This window comes from Schistocerca gregaria, chromosome 1 (assembly GCF_023897955.1).
Source record: "Schistocerca gregaria isolate iqSchGreg1 chromosome 1, iqSchGreg1.2, whole genome shotgun sequence".
In the NCBI taxonomy this organism is placed as follows: Eukaryota; Metazoa; Arthropoda; class Insecta; order Orthoptera; family Acrididae; genus Schistocerca; species Schistocerca gregaria.
In genome coordinates, this window is record NC_064920.1 from 461371086 (window position 1) to 461392052 (window position 20967).

At 42.4% G+C, this 20967-nt stretch overlaps 1 protein-coding gene across 1 annotated transcript in view; it reads left to right on the forward strand.

Annotated features, from left to right (window-relative positions):
- The window catches only part of LOC126352433 (eIF-2-alpha kinase GCN2), a 284800-nt gene that overhangs the window by 211840 nt on the left and 51993 nt on the right, over positions 1 to 20967 (forward strand). The window contains exons 20-21 of the mRNA XM_050002687.1: positions 18645 to 19023; positions 20630 to 20817. Coding sequence (XP_049858644.1) covers positions 18645 to 19023; positions 20630 to 20817 — 567 coding nt within the window. The remainder of the gene's footprint in view (positions 1 to 18644; positions 19024 to 20629; positions 20818 to 20967) is intronic.

Consider the following 20967-nt stretch of genomic DNA (forward strand, 5'->3'; position numbering starts at 1 on the left):
GAATTAGAGGGTATAGTTTAGCAATTTGCTGCTTACCAATATTTTTATCATATTGTTATCATATTTGTTATGATCGTTCTGCAATATTCAATGTTGTTAAACATTTCTGGCTGGTTAGAGAAGGAAGGATGAAATAAATACTTGCCTGTTTATTTCCAAATGTGTGGTTCTTTCTGAATGTGTTGATACGCGAAAACTTAAAGAGGACAGCCTACATTAATGCAAGTGAAATGAGCAGCAGTAAAATTCATATTGCTCCTTGTCACAAATACTTCGCTGTTTATTTATGAATATGTGGTGATTTTCGAGTGTGTTGTTAAGCAGGAACCTAAGAGGACAGCTTAAATTACTGTAAGTGAATTGGTGAGTAATAATGTGCATATTCTTCCTTGTCACAAATATTTCACATATTGTGCAACCACAAACTTACTCCTCAAAGAGTTCTTGTTACAGTGGAGATTCTCCTGTCACTAACACGACCAAAAACATCAACTTGACGCTATAGCAATCAACAAATCAGTAGCCTCGTTCCTGGTCACCTTCACAGTGCCATCACTTTACGATTACACCAGTTCTTGCAAACAGTAGTGTGGATTGTACCCGACCCATCATCATTGTGCAGTGAGGCTAAACGTTGCAAGATGTGTTGGCAACACTGATGGTGGATTATGTCAGCATTTCATGTCTCCCATCTCCCCTCTTCACAATGACCTGAAATATTCCCTAAGCTCTGCCATGACTCACAGTGCGAACCATTTGTCTTTTGTGCCACTTGTAACTCATTGAGTCATATAAAATGTCAACAGGAAGAATACAGGACAGAGTCAAGCGAGACGTCAAGTGAGAAGACTTTACTAGAAAGAAATGTAAAAACAAGAAATTTTTAGTATGATCTTAGGGTTTTTCACAGGGGCTATGAATTTATGGTGTAGAATCCCGAAAAACGTAAAATCAGTGAATAGAAATGACTATATGTCATATAACGCATATGTCCGCCCTCCCCCAAATTCGTGTACGTTTACATCCATATGCTACAAACCATTGTGAACTACGTGACATAGGTTATATTATTGGGGCTGCTCCTCCTTCCATTCACATAGTGGTATATGGGAAGAATTATTACTTAAGCACTTTTATACAGGTGGTAATTTGTATAACCTTGTTCTCATGATGCCTACAGGAGTGATAATTTGCAGTTGTAGTATGTTTCTAGATTCATATCTTGAGACTGGTTGTTCAAACATTGTAAGCAGGTTTTCTCAGCATACTTTTTGTCTATTTTCAAGTATCTGCTATTTCAGTTTTGCCAGCATCACCATGAACATTTACACCTATGTCTATAATCCAGTGTAATTGGATAGATGAAAAATCGACTCACCAAGTAGCAACAGGAGAACATGCATACAAAAAGATTCAACTAATGCAAGCTTCTGGAGCCAGCATCTCCTTCTTCCAGCAGAATAGTTGCAGGGGAAGTAAGAGGGGTGAAGGAAAAGGACTGAAGAGGTTTAGGGAAAGTCATCCAGAACACTGGGTCAGAGGAGACTTAGTGTATGGGATGAGAAACAAAGACGGACTGTTGGGCACTGCACTGGATAAGGTTTGAAGACCTGAGAGCTTAAAGGTGGAAGACAGGGTAATACGCAAGGCAGAGACTACTACTAAAACATAGCACATGAGTTAATAAGAGTGAAAAGCTAAGTGCATTCAATGTAACAGAGATGGGAAGTGGACAGCGAAAAATAGACAGGTCCAAAAATGAGAGATGTAGAAAGCTAAAATGGAGTGAAGACTGGAGTAGTTACTGTGAAGAAATACTGAGATGGAAAGAATTAACGTAAACTAAGGCCAGGTGGGTGACAAGAACTGAGGACGTGTTGTATCGCTAGTTACCACCTGCTGAGTTCTGAGAAACTCACGCGCACACACACACACACACACACACACACACACACACACACACAAGCAGACATATTTAAAGGCAAAGAGTAAGGGCAGAGATGTCAGGCCTCTGTACTTCCGCCTCGACTGACATCTCTGCCCTTACTCTTTGCCTTTAAATATGTCTGCTTGTGTCTGTGTATGTGCGGATGGATGTGTGTGTGTGTGTGTGTGTGTGTGTGTACACCTGTCCTTTTTTTTCCCCCTAAGGGAAGTCTTTCCGCTCCCGGGATTGGAATGATTCCTTGACTCCTTACCCTCTCCCTTAAAACCCACTTCCTTTCGCCTTTCCCTCTCCTTCATGAAGAAGCAACCATCGGTTGCGAAAGCTAGTAATTCTGTGTGTGTGTTTGTGTGTTTTGTTCATTGTGCCTGTCTGCCGGCGCTTTCCCGCTTGGTAAGTCTTACCAAGCGGGAAAGCGCCGGTAGACAGGCACAATAAAAAACTCCCCAAGACACTATCCAAATTGAAGCCTGCCTGGAACAGTTCCGTCCTCCATCACAGCGGGACCCACCTCCTCTTTCTCAAAATCACCCTCTCCAAACCTTCCAGGAATTTCTCACTTCCAGCTTTGCCTCTCAATCTTTCTTGAAAAACCTTAATCCTACTCCCAACATCACCACAGCCGAAGCCCAGGCTATCCGTGATCTGAAAGCTGACCGATCCATCATCATTCTTCCGGCTGACAAGGGTTCCAAGATCGTGGTACTTGATCGTTGGGAGTATGTGGCTGAGGGACTGCGTCAGCTTTCAGACGACTCTACATACAAAGTTTGCCAAGGTAATCCCATTCCTGATGTCCAGGCAGAGCTTCAAGGAATCCTCAGAACCTTAGGCTCCCTACAAAACCTTTCACCTGACTCCATCAAACTCCTGACCCCACCGACACCTCGCACTCCTACCTTCTACCTACTTCCTAAAATTCACAAACCCAAACATCCCGGCCGCCCCATTGTATCTGGTAACCAAGCCCCCACAGAATGTATCTCTGCCTATGTAGATCAACACCTTCAACCCATTACATGCATTACATGCAGTCTCCCATCCTTCATCAAAGACACTAACCACTTTCTCGAATGCCTGGAATCTGTATCCAGTCTGTTACCCCCGGAAACCATCCTTGTAACCATTGATGCCACTTCCCTATATACAAATATCCCGCACGTCCAGGGCCTCGCTGCAATGGAGCACTTCCTTTCACGCCGATCACCTGCCACCCTACCTAAAACCTCTTTCCTCGTCACCTTAGCCAGCTTCATCCTGACCCACAACTTCTTCACTTTTGAAGGCCAGACATACCAACAATTAAAGGGAACAGCCATGGGTACCAGGATGGCCACCTCGTATGCCAACCTATTTATGGGTCGCTTAGAGGAAGCCTTCTTGGTTACCCAAGCCTGCCAACCCAAAGTTTGGTACAGATTTATTGATGACATCTTCATGATCTGGACTCACAGTGAAGAACAACTCCAGAATTTCCTCTCCAACCTCAACTCCTTTGGTTCCATCAGATTCACCTGGTCCTACTCCAAATCCCATGCCACTTTCCTTGACGTTGACCTCCGTCTGTCCAATGGTCAACTTCACACATCCGTCCACATCAAACCCACCAACAAGCAACAGTACCTCCATTATGACAGCTGCCACCCATTCCATATCAAACGGTCCCTTCCCTACAGCCTAGGCCTTCGTGGCAAACGAATCTGCTCCAGGCCTGAATCCCTGGACCATTACACCAACAACCTGAAAACAGCTTTCACATCCCGCAACTACCCTCCCGACCTGGTACAGAAGCAGATAACCAGAGCCACTTCCTCTTCCCCTCAAACCCAGAACCTCTCACAGATGAACCCCAAAAGTGCCCCACTTGTGACAGGATACTTCCTGGGACTGGATCAGACTCTGAATGTGGCTCTCCAGCAGGGATACGACTTCCTAAAATCCTGCCCCGAAATGAGATCCATCCTTCATGAAATCCTCCCCACTCCACCAAGAGTGTCTTGCCGCCGTCCACCTAACCTTCGTAACCTCTTGGTTCATCCCTATGAAATCCCCAAACCACCTTCCCTACCCTCTGGCTCCTACCCTTGCAACTGCCCCCGGTGTAAAACCTGTCCTATGCACCCTCCCACCACCACCTACTCCAGTCCTGTAACCTGGAAGGTGTACACGATCAAAGGCAGAGCCACGTGTGAAAGCACCCACGTGATTTACCAACTGACCTGCCTACACTGCGACGCTTTCTATGTGTGAATGACGAGCAACAAACTGTCCATTCGCATGAATGGACACAGGCAGACAGTGTTTGTAGGTAATGAGGATCACCCTGTGGCTAAACATGCCTTGGTGCACGGCGAGCACATTTTGGTACTGTGTTACACTGTCAGAGTTATCTGGATACTTCCTACCAACACCAACCTATCCAAACTCTGGAGATGGGAACTTGCCCTTCAATATATCCTCTCTTTTCGTTATCCACCAGGCCTCAATCTCCGCTAATTTCAAGTTGCTGCCACTCATACCTCACCTGTCTTTCAACAACATCTTTGCCTCCACACTTCCGCCTCGACTTACATCTCTGCCCTTACTCTTTGCCTTTAAATATGTCTGCTTGTGTCTGTGTATGTATGTATGTATGTATGGATGGATATGTGTGTGTATGTATGTGTGTGTGTGTGTGCGCGCGCGAGAATATACCTATCCTTTCCCCCTAAGGTAAGTCTTTCCGCTCCCGGGATTGGAATGACTCCTTACCCTCTCTCTTAAAACCCACATCCTTTCATCTTTCCTTTTCCTTCCCTCTTTCCTGACGAAGCAGCCGCCGGTTGCGAAAGCTCGAAATTCTGTGTGTGTGTGTGTGTGTGTGTGTGTGTGTGTGTGTGTGTGTGTGTGTGTGTGTGTGTGTGTTTGTTTGTTTGTGTGTTTTATATACACTCCTGGAAATTGAAATAAGAACACTGTGAATTCATTGTCCCAGGAAGGGGAAACTTTATTGACACATTCCTGGGGTCAGATACATCACATGATCACACCGACAGAACCACAGGCACATAGACACAGGCAACAGAGCATGCACAATGTCGGCACTAGTACAGTGTATATCCACCTTTCGCAGCAATGCAGGCTGCTATTCTCCCATGGAGACGATCGTAGAGATCCTGGATGTAGTCCTGTGGAACGGCTTGCTATGCCATTTCCACCTGGCGCCTCAGTTGGGCCAGCGTTCGTGCTGGACGTGCAGACCGCGTGAGACGACGCTTCATCCAGTCACAAACATGCTCAATGGGGGACAGATCCGGAGATCTTGCTGGCCAGGGTAGTTGACTTACACCTTCTAGAGCACGTTGGGTGGCACGGGATACATGCGGACGTGCATTGTCCTGTTGGAACAGCAAGTTCCCTTGCCGGTCAAGGAATGGTAGAACGATGGGTTCGATGATGGTTTGGATGTACCGTGCACTATTCAGTGTCCCCTCGACGATCACCAGAGGTGTATGGCCAGTGTAGGAGATCGCTCCCCACACCATGATGTCAGGTGTTGGCCCTGTGTGCCTCGGTCGTATGCAGTCCTGATTGTGGCGCTCACCTGCACGGCGCCAAACACGCATACGACCATCATTGGCACCAAGGCAGAAGCTACTCTCATCGCTGAAGATGACACGTCTCCATTCGTCCCTCCATTCATGCCTGTCGCGACACCACTGGAGGCGGGCTGCACAATGTTGGGGCTTGAGCGGAAGACGGCCTAACGGTGTGCGGGACCGTAGCCCAGCTTCATGGAGACGGTTGCGAATGGTCCTCGGTGATACCCCAGGAGCAACAGTGTCCCTAATTTGCTGGAAAGTGGTGGTGCGGTCCCCTACGGCACTGCGTAGGATCCTACGGTCTTGGCGTGCATCCGTGCGTCGCTGCGGTCCGGTCCCAGGTCGACGGGCACGTGCACCTTCCGCCGACCACTGGCAACAACATTGATGTACTGTGGAGACCTCACGCCCTACGTGTTGAGCAATTCGGCGGTACGTCCACCCGGCCTCCCGCATGCCCACTATACGCCCTCGCTCAAAGTCCGTCAACTGCACATACGGTTCATGTCCACGCTGTCGCGGCATGCTACCAGTGTTAAAGACTGCGATGGAGCTCCGTATGCCACGGCAAACTGGCTGACACTGACGGCAGCGGTGCACAAATGCTGCGCAGCTAGCGCCATTCGACGGCCAACACCGCGGTTCCTGGTGTGTCCGCTGTGCCGTGCGTGTGATCATTGCTTGTACAGCCCTCTCGCAGTGTCCGGAGCAAGTATGGTGGGTCTGACACACCGGTGTCAATGTGTTCTTTTTTCCATTTCCAGGAGTGTATATATAGGGATTAGCAGTACTAGGATTGGATGTGATGGTCTGGAAAATCCGCATTTGAACTGGGCTGGCAGTGTAATTACATCTAGTGAAGGCTGAGGTGAGGATAGTGGTGTATTGCTTTAAAGAGTCTGCATCCGAAGAAATACATTTGCTTCGAATGTCAAGGCTGTGTGGGAGGGAACGTTTGACATGGAAAGAATGGCACTGTTGTTTGTTAGTAGGTTTAATGTGGACAGAAGTGTGTAGCTGGCCTTCGATGAGTATGAGATCAACATCAAGGAAAGTGACATGGGATTCGGTATAGGACTATATGGAATTAAATAAGGTTAAATTTCACATGGTCCTATTACGAACCCCATGCCACTTTCCTTGATGTTTACTAACACAATCATACTTACATTCTGACAGTTGCCATCCTTTCCATGTCAAATGTTCCCTCTCTTACAGGTTGGCATTCTAGGCAAATATATTCATTCAGGTGCAGACTCTTTACAGCAGTACTCCACCATTTTTACCTCAGCCTTCACTGGATGTAATTACAATACCAGCCTAGTCCAAAGGCAGATTTCCCAGGCCATCACATCCAGTCCCTCCAAAACACAACTTCGGAACTCACTACCTGTCACTCAGTATTATCCTAGTCTTAAATGTGTTAATCAGCTACTTCAACAAGACCATGACCTCCTAAAATGATGCCCTGAAATGAAATCCATTCTGTCTGAGATTTTGCCCTCCACACTTGGAATAGCTTATTGTCACCCTCTCAAGCTCCACAATATCCTTGTGAGCCTCTATACTCTACTGCATCCAACCCTACGGCTCCTAAGCTTGTGACATGCCCCCCTGTAAGACTTGGCCTGTGCACCCTCGTACCTATACCAGCACTGTAACTGGCAAAACATTTACTATCAAAGGGAAATCCACATGTGAAATGACATGTCATATACCAACTGTTATGTAAACAGTGTTTAGCCTTTTACATAGGCATGACTACCACCCCAAATATCAGTCAAGATGAATGGCCATAGGCAGAGGGTGTATACCAACAATACACAATATCCTGTTGGAGAGCATGCTCTACAAAATGATAGTCATGGCCCCGGAGCCTGTATCACCACAAGTGACATCTGGATTCTTCCACAAGACGTCCGCCCCTGGTAGCTGAGTGGTCACCGTGACACAGACTGTCAATCCTAAGGGTCCGGGTTCAATTCCCGGCTGGGTCGGAGATTTTCTCTGCTCAGGGACTGGGTGTTGTGTTGTCTTAATCATCATCATTTCATCCCCATCAACGCGCTAGTCGCCGAAGTGGCATCAAATCGAAAGACTTGCACCAGGCGAGTGGTCTACCCGACCGGAGGCAATTGTCACACATCATCCACCCCCCCCCTCCCTCCCCCAGACACCGTTTTCTCATAACTCTACAGATGGGAACTAGTGCTGCAATATGTCCTCGGTTCTTGCCACCGACTCGTCCTAAATCAATGTTACTTATTTCCATCTCAGTATTTGTTCACAGTAACTACTCCTTTCTTCACTCCATTTTAGTTTTCTACATCTTTAACTTTCTGACCTGTCTATTTTTCGCTGTCCACCTCCCATCTCTGTTACATTGAATGCACTTAGCTTTTCACTCTTTCCTCATGCACAATGTTTTAGTAGTAGTATCTGCCTTGCATATTACCCTGTCTTTCACTTCTAAGCTCTCAGGTTTTCAAATCTTATCCAGTGCAGTGCCCAACAGTCCATCTTTCTTTCTCATCCCATTTACTAAGTCTCCACTGGCCCGGAGTTCTGGATGAGTTTTCCGAACTGAACCTCTTTCCCAAAACCTCTTCAGTCCTTTTCCTTCAGCCCTCTTCTTTCCCCTGCAACTCTTCTGCTGGAAGGAGCAGCCATTGGCTCTGAAAGCTTGCTTAAGTTAAACCTTTTTGTGCGTACATTTTGATGACCTCCTTTGTTACACTCAATTGGATGTTCAGTAAAAATATTGACCGACTCTAGTGGTAGCAAAAAAAAAAAAAGGTACTCGTCTTGTTTTTTTAAGGATCTCCTTACATCTGTTGTTTGAATTTCGTCTGTCTAGAAACCAGATTCTCTTGTAGATCTGGAAACCCTACGGGTTGATGTGTTTCTTGAAATAGCATAGAACATTAAATCGAAAATTATGTAGAGAAAATGAAATTCACTCAACAGCACAATATAACAATTATGATAATATATATTCATATAACGAAAAATTTATCTTTTTGTAGTACAGTAATTTTATGATTTTTTTTTTTTTTTACCACAGGGTATAATTGTGTTAGCACGACATATAAACTAGATTTCGCTAATCCGGCCCTCATTAGTCCGGCCTCTCAGTCATCCAGCACACATCCAAACACACGTGCCCAACGAATTATCATGTGCAACATTGCGTAGTTAAACAATGCTTTATGTACTGTATTTGAAATGGTAACTTTCTTTACAGTTTAGAATGATGTCTTCTAAAAGGAAACACATTATGCTAGACCTCTAGCAGAAACTAGAGATTTTAGATAAGTTAAATCGAGATTCTTCGCAGAAAGCCATTTGCTGCTAAGTTCAATGTTGTATGAGCAACTACATACACCAAAAAAGGTTTTGCTTCACCTCGGCTCCAATAGTTTTGGAACTAGTACAGGAAATTGGAATAGAGATCAACATAAACATCATTTCCGCTCTTTTTATTGCTCATGTAAACCACACATTGCATGTTGTACCACCATACAGTGAGACCTCCAGAGGTGGTGGCCCAGATTGCTGTATACACCGGTACCTCAAATACCCAGTAGCACTTCCTCTCATATTGATGCATGCCTGTATTCGCCAAGGCATACTATCCACAAGTTTATCAGGGCACTGTTGGTCTAGATTGTCCTACTCCTCAACTGCAATTCGGTGTAGATCTCTTAGAGTGGTTGGTGGGTCACATCAGCCATAAACAGCCTTTTCAATCTATCCCAGCCATGTTTGATAGGGTTCATGTCTGGCCAACATACTGGCCACTCTAGTCCAGTGATGTCAGTATCCTGAAGGAAGTCATTCATAAGATGTGCACAATGGGGGTGTGATGATGATTCATCCATGAAAACGAATACCTCCCAATATGATGCTGATATGGTTGCACTATTGGTCGGAGGACGGCATTCATGTATCGTACAGTGGTTATGTCACCTTCCTTGACCCCAGCGGTGTACATCGGCCCCACATGATGCCACCCCAAAACAGCAGGGAACCTCCACCTTGCTGCACTCGCTGGACAGTGTGTCTAAGGCATTCAGCCTGACTGGGTTGCCTTGAAACATGTCTCCAATGATTGTCTGGTTGTGGGCATATGAGACACTCATTGGTGAAAAGAATGTGATGCCAATCCTGAGCAGTCCATTCGGCATGTTGTTGGGCCCGCTGCAAGGTGTTGTAGATGCAAAGATGGACCTCGCCATGGACATCAAGAATGAAGTTGCATGTCATGCAGCCTATTGTGCACAGTTTGAGTCGTAACACGTCATCTTGTGGCTGCACGGAAAGCATTATTCAACATAAAGCATTATTCAACATAGAGGCATTGCTGTCAGAGTTCCTCTGAGCCATACACTGCAGTAGTAGCCCTCGGGCGACCTGAGTGAGGCATGTCATCAACAGTTCCTGTCTCTCTGTATCTCCTCCATGTCCAAACAAAATCGCTTTGTTTCACTCCGAGATGCCTGGACACTTCACTTATTGAGAGCCCTTCCTGTCACAAAGTAACATTGCAGACATGATCGCACCGCAATATTGACCGTCTAGGCATGGTTGAACTACAGGCAACAAGAACTGTGTACCTCTTTCCTGATAGAATGACTGGAACTGATCAACTGTCGAACCCTTTGCATCTAATAAGCACTGCTCATGCTTTGTTGTTTACATCTTCGGACTGGTTTAGTGACATCTCTTAACAGTCTGTAATATCCATAGTCAACGTCTATCTTCAGGAGTTCTGGGAACCAGGGTGCTGCAAAACTTTTTTTGATGTGTATATTTATGACATCAAAAAGATAGAAGATGTTATTCGACAGTATTCAACACAAATGGATAGTGAGTTGGGAAAATGGAAGGTTACGCGTAAGAGTGAGAATGAAGAACTGGACGTAGCTGTTTTTAGATGGTTCATACGATGATGCAATAAAGGAATTCCATCCAGTGGCCAGATTATAAAAGGAAAAAGGAGCTGCATTTAACAAACAACTTAGGAGTAGTAACTTGTTTCCAGGGAGTGAAGCCACACGGGGTAGCTGCGCAGTCTGTGGTGGTGTCTTGTCACGGCTCGCGTGACTCCCCCCCCCCATGTTGGAGGTTTGAGTACTCCCTCAGACATGGGTGTGTGTCTGTCTTCTTTAGTGTAAATTAGTTTAAGTTAAATTAAGTAGTGTGTAAGCTTAGGGACTCATGACCTAGTAGTTTGGTCCCATAAGACCTTACCACAAATTACCAAATTTTCTAGCGAGTGACGGTTGGCTGTCAAATTGGAAAAAACGACATGGCATTCGGCAGCTGACAGTTATCGGGGAAAGTCGCTCAGCTAATGATAAGGATGCTCATGAGTTTGTAAGCAAGATATGGAAGATAATAGAGGAAGAAGATTTAACTGCTGATGCCTTGTATAATGCTGATGAAACAGGACTTTTTTATAAGATGCTTCCATCAAAAACATTTGCTGCCCAGTGCAAGAAGGAAGCTCATGGTTACAAGCAACAGAAACAGCGTGTAACATTAATGGCACGTTTTACTGCAAATGGGAGTCATAAACTACCGCTTATGGTGATTGGAAAATCCCAACATCTACGTTGTTTTCAACACAGACATAAATGCTCTACCAGTGCAGTATTGTGCTCAGAAGAAAGTGTGGATGGACAGACAAATATTCTCTTGGTGTTTCGATGAAACGTTTGTACCAGCAGTGAGAAAAGAGTTAAAGTAGAAAAAGCTTCCACTGAAAGCTATCCTTATAATTGACAGTGCTCCCAGTCCTCCTTCAGATGTTTCTCTAAAGTCCGATGATATACAAGCACTGTTTCTCCCACCCAATGTGACAGTCCTGATGAACCAGGGAATCTTGGAATCAATTAAACATCAATATCGACATTCACATCTCGTCTCCTTCCTGAACGAAAGTTAAACAACTATTGAGATTATGCTGAAGGCGTGGAAAGCAATTAACATACTTGTTGTTGTTTTCAAAGCAATCGCAGCATGGAATAAAGTGGAGAGCTCTACCATAATGAAGAACTGGAGAAAATTGTGGCCATCCATTGATGCCAAGTTGGATCCAGTAGTGAGTGACAGCAATGAGCCAGTCAATTCGGAATTATCAATTGCTTTGTACACTGACATGTTCCATAGCCTCCAGGGAGGAGAAGAGATTGATGATGAAGTTGTTACTAAGTGGCTGAATGAGGAAAACTGTGATACGGACCAAACTTTAACAGATGAAGAAATAATCAAAAGCATGCAAGAAAGTAATGATGAAAGTGATGATGAAGAGGACACAGGAGGAGAGAGCATGAAGATTTCTCACACTGCTGGTGCTGAAGCTGCCAAGGTCTTCCTGGAGTACATTATGCAACAATCACATACATGCAGTATCAATGTAATGCTTTCAAAGCGGTTGCGTGATAAATAGTGCCAGGGTTGCTTATCTTCATTGTGACAATTAAAAATTAGAGACACGTTTCATAGTGAGTGATACGACTGTGTAATTATGTACAGTATACACTCAAGGACTAAATTTTCTTTGGAAATTAATGTAGTTTTGGATTTAATAATGTATATCCTCTATGTTGTATCCTTCGGTTTAATAAAGTACAGTACACTGTATCTACTATGTATTCAAAATAAATGAATAAATTTCGGATACTCAGTAATGTGGCACTTCTGCTAATCTGACACCCATATGTGCCAGGAATGACCGAATTAGCGAGAGTATAGTGTACTACTATAAGGTCTGAGTTTGACATTTCAAATAAGATCGAAAAAAGGATGAGATCGTAAATTTGAGAATACACATGTTCCAAACAGCTAATTGCATGTTACAGTGTTCTCCTGCTGCTACTTGTTGAGTAGATTTTTTATCTATCCAATTGCATTATATTGTCAAAAATTTTGAATGTTATACATCTATACTCTGCAAGCCAACTATGGTGTGTGGCAGAATGTACCCTCTACTACTACTACTACTAGTAGTAGTAGTAGTAGTAGTAGTAGTAGTAGTAGTAGTAATTTCCTGAAAATAGAGCAAGGGAAAAACGACTGCCTATATGCCTCTGTATGAGCCCTAATTTGTCGCATCTTATCTTCGTGGTCCTTACACAAAATGTATGTTGGTAGCAATAGAATCATTCGGCAGTCAGCTTCAAATGCTGCCCACCTGTTATTGCTTTGATGTCGTCCTTCAATTCAATGTGGTACAGGTTCCAAACACTCGAGCAGTACTTAAGATTAGGTTGCACTAATGTCCTGTCTCCTCAACAGATGAATGACACTTTCTCAAAATTCTCCCAATAAACCGAAGTTTTACATTCACGTTACTTATCATAATCCTCACCTTTTCTTTCCATTTCATATCACTTTGCATCATTACGGCCAGATATATAAACACCATGACTGTGTCAAGCAGCGCACTACTAATGCCATATCCGAACATTACAGGGTTGTTTTTACTATTCATCTGCATTAACTTAAACATTTTTCTATATTCAGAGTTGGCTGCCATTCACCAAACCAACTGGAAATTTTATCTAAGTCATCTCGTATCCTCCTACACTCATTCAGCTTCGACACTTTCCCTTACAACACAGCATTTTCAGCAAACAACTGCAGGTTGCTACTCACCCTGTCTGCCAGATCATTTATATGTATATAAGATAATAATGGTCCTATCACACTTTTCTGTGGCAATACCCTTATCTTTGATAAACACTCGCTGTCAAGGACAACACTCAGAATTCTATTATTTAAGAAGACTTCGGGCCACTCACATGTCTGGGAATTTGTTCCGTATGCTCGTACCTTCATTAACAGTCTTCTGATTAACAGTCTTCTGTGGGGTGCTGTGTCAACTGCTTTCCAGAAATACAGAAGTATGGAATCTGCCTGTTGGCCTTCATCCAAAATGCACAGTATATCGTGGAAAAAGGGCAAGCTGAATTTAGCATGAGTGATGCTCTCTAAATCTAAAATCATGCTGATTTGTGGATATAAGCTTCTCAGTTTCAGGGAAAATTTATTATATTCAAACTGAGAATGTGTTCAAGAGTTCTACAGCAAACAGATTTTAGGGACCATTGGTCTGTAATTTTGTGGGCCCACAGTTGTAAGTTGCCAATCTTTGCACCACTTTGATACCATATCAAGGCCCCACTGAATATTTGTGCAGTTTTTTTTCTTTAGTCAGCACTTCATTATAAATAACCACATTATGTCTGAAAAGTTTGAGGATGAATCAGATACAAACAGTAATTTTTTTCATAACTTTATTTAAGGTTCAGAACAATTTATACACACAAACTTATTTTTCTATGTAGTCATCTGAATGGGAAACACACGGGCAGTTTCTCGATCTTGTTTTCGTAAAATGAACATGACTGTGACAGCAGCCAGTTGCACACGAATGCTTCAACAGTGCGATCATTGTCAAGTCTTTGTACTCCGACTGCTTCCCTTAGTGGTTCAAATTCATGAAAATGGCAGGGCGATAAGTCTGAACTGAACTGTAGGGAAGATGTTGTGGTGTGGTCCAGAACAATTCCCGAATTTTTTTGTTGAGTCCTGGCAGCTGTATGGGGTCAGACATTGTCACGAAGCATAGTCACATCCCAGATTGGAGAAGGGCTTTTTTTCTAAAGATGTAAACATTTTATTCAGTCCAAATGTTTGCAGTAGTATGCAGCATTCACGGTACAACATTCGTACATAAAACTGATGAGAACAACTTTAAAATCAAAAAAGCTGTTGGAACCTTTTAGGCTTTCACAGGTGCAGATTCGCACTTTTTGTGCCATTCCATGCTGTTGTTTTTCTATTCTGGCGTGAAATGGTGCATCTATGCATGACAGGCCACAATGTGGTCCAAAAAGTGTTCCTCTTCAGTTCGGTAGCATATCAGTAGCCATTTGCTTACCTCAAGATGATGAAATTTGTGCTCTGCAGTAAGGCACCCACCTTGCAGATACTTTCCAAAATCCCAGGTTGTCAGTAATGATGGCCTGCGCACTACCATAGCTTATGCCAACCTCAGTTGCAATTCTTCGTTGTATAAACTATGTGTGCCATGCGTACTCCTGTGTTTTTCAGGGTGTTGTCCACAATCTGTGCTGCAAGAATTTTCAAAATTTTAAGCCCTCTGTTGTGAAAAACTTGAACACAGGGTGGAACCCAAAATTTTCAGGACTGGTGCTGCCATCTGGAAAGTAGCAGTAGTAGTTTTTGCACCGCTAGGTGGCGAGAGCTGCATATCTGATGAGTCAGTGTGTGGAGTGGCATTCAGCTGGGAGGATGTGTTGCATGTCCACAGCGATTCCGTAATACTCTTGTGTTTGGTGTGTGGCGATTTTATGATGGATTTGTGAACAGAACAGTGTGTGTGTGTGTGTATCAAATTCTGTGCGCATTTTTGGAAAAGTACTACGGAAACCCTTTCAGTGATTCAACAAGTGTTTGGGGGACAGAGCATGAGCCGTATGCTTGTGTTTCAGTGGCATGCTTTCAGGGCCGGCTGTACAGACGAAGATGTTGCTCACACTGGAAGGCCCGTTAGCCGCACGACATCAGACATTGTTGCCAAACTTCAACTGTTTGATCGTGCGGATCGACATGGAACAATTCAAGACCTTGTGGATGAATTGAGTATTGGTTATGGGACATATCAACAAATGTTGACTGATGAATTGGGCATGCATTGTGTCACCAAAAAATTTGTGGCAAGTATCTTGATTGCCGATCAGAAGGCAGAGCGTGTTGAAGTGTGCATGGACCTTCGTCAGACCGCATCTGATGATCCAACCTTCTTGTCATGGGTTATCACCGGCGACGAGCTAGATTTACAGTTATGACCCAGAGACAAAGCAACGATCTTCCCAGCGGAAGAGACCGGGCTCTCCAAGTCCCAAAAAAGGGAGACAGGTGAAGAGCATGATCATCGTTTTCTTTGATAACAAGGGAATTTTGTACAAAGAATTCATCCCACCCAACCGAACAGTGAATGCCATGTACTTCTGTGACATTGTGCGACGGCTCCATGAAAACGTGCAACGACAACGGCCCGAGCTTTGGCCTCGAGAGAACTGGCTGCTGCATCATGACTACCCACCCTGTCACACATCCTTGCACACCAGGACCTTTTTGACAAAAAACGACGTTGTGGTTGTACCTCGCCCACCATCCTCACCAGATTTGGCACCTTGTGACTTCGCACTATTCCCAAAACTGAAACTCAAGTTGAAAGGCCATCGGTTCAACACTCTAGAGAGGATTCAAGAAGCATCGATGGCAGTGATAAACACCCTCAAAGAACAGGACTTCCAGAGAACATTTCACAGGCAGCACCAGTCCTGAAAATTTTGGATAGCACCTCGTATAATGTATTATGCAACAGAATGATGCTACCTCTTGCCTTGACATTATCATTCTGAGTAAAGGAATGGTTTGACTGCTTTCTTGTTGTGGAGTACACTCACTGGGAATGAAAACAGAAATGAGCAGAGATTGTAACATTCTCTGCTTACAAAAAGATGGATAAAAGAAATATTCCAGTTTTATTTGAGGCACCTCCATACATTGTCTGCTGGATCATTAACATGAACAACCACGGTACTTCTACGTATGTCAGTTCATTCTCCATCCAAGATAACCTGCTCCATCCTTCATACCAAGAATTCTTTAATCCAGTCACAAATTTCGTTTGATAGCCCATGTGATCATACTGTGATTAATAGGCAGATGTGTGAACCAAATGCTTCACAGAAGTCAGGAAATACTGTACAGGGTGTACTTAAAAGTCCGGGAACACTTTCAATTCTTTATTGCACAAGAACCAACATTGTACGGATGTCATATGTATTGCATTTTGAAGAGAAACTCTGAAAGTTTTTTTTTTTTTTTAGTACAAAAATTCGATATGCGAACTATGTCAATACGGTAATTGAATTCTTACCACATTATTCGCAGTTTTTTTAATACAAAAATTCGATATGCGAACCATGTCAATACGGTAATTGAATTCTTACCACATTATTCGCTTAACTCGCACTGGGATGTCCGCTTCTCTTTGCCGGGCACAAGTAACCTGTTGTAACGAATTTGTTCTGCCAGTGGTAAATAGCTTTCCTTGCTGGTTGTTTCTTACCATACTTGGTTCTAAACATCCATTGAACAGCTGTAGCACATTTGTTTTTGTCGAACTCCAATGCAGAAAGTTCACTCCGCACCTGAGCTCGCCATGTTTACGACTAGCGCTGACTGTCGGCAAATTACCAAACTAAGCTGTTGGCAGTATACGTGAAACAAAAAACTTCCTGGGTTTCTCTTCAAAATGACATGTTTATGGTATCTGTACAATGCTTGGTTCTTATGAAATAAATAAATGAAAGTATTCCCAGACTTTATGTATATCCTGTATTTACCTAGCTGGATCAGGATACCGTGTGGGAAAAGTGTGTTTTTGGTTTCACATGATCAGTGTTTTCGAAATCCATGCTCGTTCTGTTTGAGATATCTCATTAGACTTGAGCCCAGAATACATTCTAGTATTCTACAATGAAACGATATCAAGGATATCATTTGGTGGATTTGTGGATCCCTTCTGCTACCCTTCTTGTATCTGGGTGTGACGTGTTCGTTCTTCCAAATACTGGACACAGCTTTTTCAGGGGTGTGCTATATATTTATCTGCAACAAGAAATGCATGTCTAAAAACAGAAAACTAGAAACACTGTACCTCAGTGTGCACCACCGGAATGTTTGTATCCACGTGAATGCTTAATGATGAACTATAAGTTGGACAGAGTAGACAGATTTTTAGAAAAATAGTGGATGCAGTACAATCTGTGTGGTTGAAAAATGAGAATCAACATGGAGATCTATGAAAATATATAGAAAATAGCAGAAGTAATGGCAAAGCGAAAGTTAATCATCTTTATACACCACTTCTGTATGACCAAGAACAGTATAATGATACTAATATTCCTTTGTTTCTGGGAAAAGAAATCAACAGCATCATGACTCACAGATATGAAACACAAATTTAATTTTGAATAGATCATGTAATTATTGACTGAATTAAAAAAAATAATGCCATAATCCACCCAGTAAGAGGTATAATCTTATGTTAAAAGTTTAACACAATAAAATGAGTATTAGAATTACAAACTGTATTTTTGTCTTGATGCAGTGTTAACTGATGGTAAGCAAATACTCAGACTTCATTCATTCAGTATTTGTTGAGAATGAGAGCATTTAGTGATTCCCAACAAACTATACACATAATTTTGAACGTTTTCAAAACTTTTTCTTTTTGACATCCCCCCAAAAATCATGAGAGGACAAAGTTTCACTTACTACTTTTTCGCTCTTTAGAATAAAACAGGAGCACCAGATATGATGTTTTAATTTATGACTTCTTTATTACTAGCTAAATTTGTAGCACAGTTTGCAGACAGTATCCACATATACCATTTAACGTGCCTTCAAAATTATATCATTGTACAAGAGACGGTTCAGGAGACATGACATCATAAACATCGAGATGCACTTAAAACTGTGTTTGCTTAAAATGGTCCACAAATTACGCAGACTCTGTTCAATCAGTATTTGATAATAAGAGCATTTAGCAACTTCTAACAAATTTTAAGCATAATGTTAAACCTTTACTAAGCTATTTTCACTTGCATGCTTTAAGTCAAATATCTAACGTAACAACACATTTGTAAAGTAATCTGACGATTGAAGCTGTTTTATATATGAGATTTGATTTTGGGTTTTACTTGCACGCTCGCTTGTGTGTGTGTGTGTGTGTGTGTGTGTGTGTGTGTGTGTGTGTGTACAATACATTTTCTTGCCATTATGAATTGCCACATTACAACCCCCATTCCCCCCCCCAGCCGCGCCCTCCCCTCCTCCACCCTCCAGTGTCTCTCAGTGATCCCTTTCATTATTGGCATGGGGGTACAAAGGGATTTGCACATTCTACAAAAATAGCCAAATTGCCAGTCTAAAATTAGAGACTATATAAAATGTGTTGACTTTTCAGTTAGCATTACACAACTATATAAATTATTTCTTTCTATCTTTAGGAAGTGACACCAGCTGAAGACCTCACTTATGACATGAATTTACCGAAGCCATCTCCTGCACTCCAAGAGTTTGCCAAGGAGACAGTGACTCGTGTATTTCGTCGCCATGGAGCTGTCTGTGTACCAACTCCTCTTCTAATGCCACGTGATAACTCTTTGCTTCCAGCAGACACAGGTGTACAGCTTATGACACATTCAGGAGGTGTTGTGTCTTTGCCTCACAATCTCAGAGTTCCGTTTGCTCGTTATGTTGCATGGAATGGAATATCAACCCTCAAGCGATATGCTATTGACAGAGTATATCGAGAGAAGAAAGTTTTTGGCTTTCATCCTAGAGAGCTATACGAATGTGCAGTGGATATTGTTACACCAAACCCAGGTTGGTTTCCAGTGAATATGCAAGGCATGTATGATGGTTTTGGTATAAATAGAAGTTTAATACCTTAATATAACACATACACAGATGTTGAGAAACTTTCTATAGAGGCACATAACATAATGTTAAATTTCATTGCTACAAATATGAGAAAGAAATGTTGGTGAATGATAGTTAACGCACAGTTGCTGCTACATTCTCAATCCCTTCCTCTACATACATTTGATGAATAGAAGTATTTGGTGCCCACTTTAGAAGATAACTTGTGTCCATAACTGGTACTTTCCATGGATGGAAACTGCTCACACTGCTTTTTATTGTGAGTTGGCTTTGGAGTGCTGAACTTTGGAATCTTTGTCATTATTGGACAGTCTTTGGCGATGGAAGAGTTGACGTGGAGGATGGACACATTGGGTTTGTGAACTGGAATTGAAAGAAGGGGTCTACCAGACATTGGTCATTACTTTGAAATTAAATACAGGCAAGTGGCCTTCTAAGCTAATTTACAAGGGACTATGCTTTGTTTATAAGTAATTCTGCAAAAAGAAACCACCATTCTGAGCTGATTATCACCATCTACACAACAAGGGTCTATGCTTTGTTTATAAGTAATTCTGCAAAACGAAACCACCATTTTAGCTGATTAGCACCATCTACGTTTGATGAACAGTACATATTTGAGGGACACAGCATCATTAACGATTGTAACTCTTATCTGTGAGCTACAGCAAATACTACGAGATAGTTGAACTGTCACATCAGCAACAGTTCGACATCAGTGATTCAGCACGTTTTATCAGAGACAAGTGTAATATCTACAGAAAACTCTGTCTTGTATTTTGAGGATGTGCCGTTGATAATAAATGTTCTATTCTAGACTCGCCATCTATTTCCCGACAAGTTGATAGGAGCATTTCTGTTGTTTGTGTAAGAAATGAACTCCCGAAGTTGTCTAAATTACTTTCCTTTATCCTATCAGAAAATGGAACATGGGCGTCTAAAATCTAGAAGTATTGTTATCTGTGTTTATGTGTTGGTGTTTACTGTACTAACAGTTGTGCCTTATGGATAAAAGTACTGGGCACTTCATCTGTCTCTTTATTAAAGAGAGTAAATTGTAGAATATTTTGCTCACATCTCTTGGCCTGCTTGCTATTTGCTCGGTTATCACTCATGAAATGTTATAATTCTCCTGTAATATATTTATAATTCCATATAATTTCCATTAAGTCCCATTTAACTTCATTATGCGAGTCATAGATCATAATAACTAGAAACATCAGTATTAGTTGATGTGGCAAACTGGGTCAATTTTCCAAAACATTGCTGTATGCTGTGCATATTAATATGACTTGACACGTGAAGTTTTGCATATTTATCAACCTTGAAAGATTTCTAACAGTTCCAAAGCTTAGGCACACTTGTTGAGTTAAGAGATGTAAAAATTTCCCATTTGGTATAACAGGCACTTAGACCTCATGAGTAAATACTGTGGAGTATCTCAGCAATTGGATGTTGGTCACCTCCAGGGCCAGACTGTTTGTGTGTAATCATTCATCCTGCCAGTTTACTGGTAGCCTGTGTGTGCACTAACATAACATTTTTTCAGGTACCAACACAGCCGAGGCTGAATTGCTTGCAATTGTATGGGAGGTGGTGACAGAGTTCCCCAATTTACGGGATAAGAATTGCTCATTTCGTCTCAGTCATACACTACTTCTGAAAGCAATTCTTTTACATTGTGGAATTGAAGAAGAAAAGCATGCAGATGTTAGCAGTATCTTGAGTGAAGCCAAGGTAGGTGTCATGTGTTTGTCAGTATCTAAATCAAACAATTCAGTTCTTCATCCCAGATTAATTTTCCTTCTTGATAGCTTTTACATAGCTTAGAAAAAAAAGAAAAATAACAAAAAATGTACATAAAGAACTAATACTTCATATTCGTCT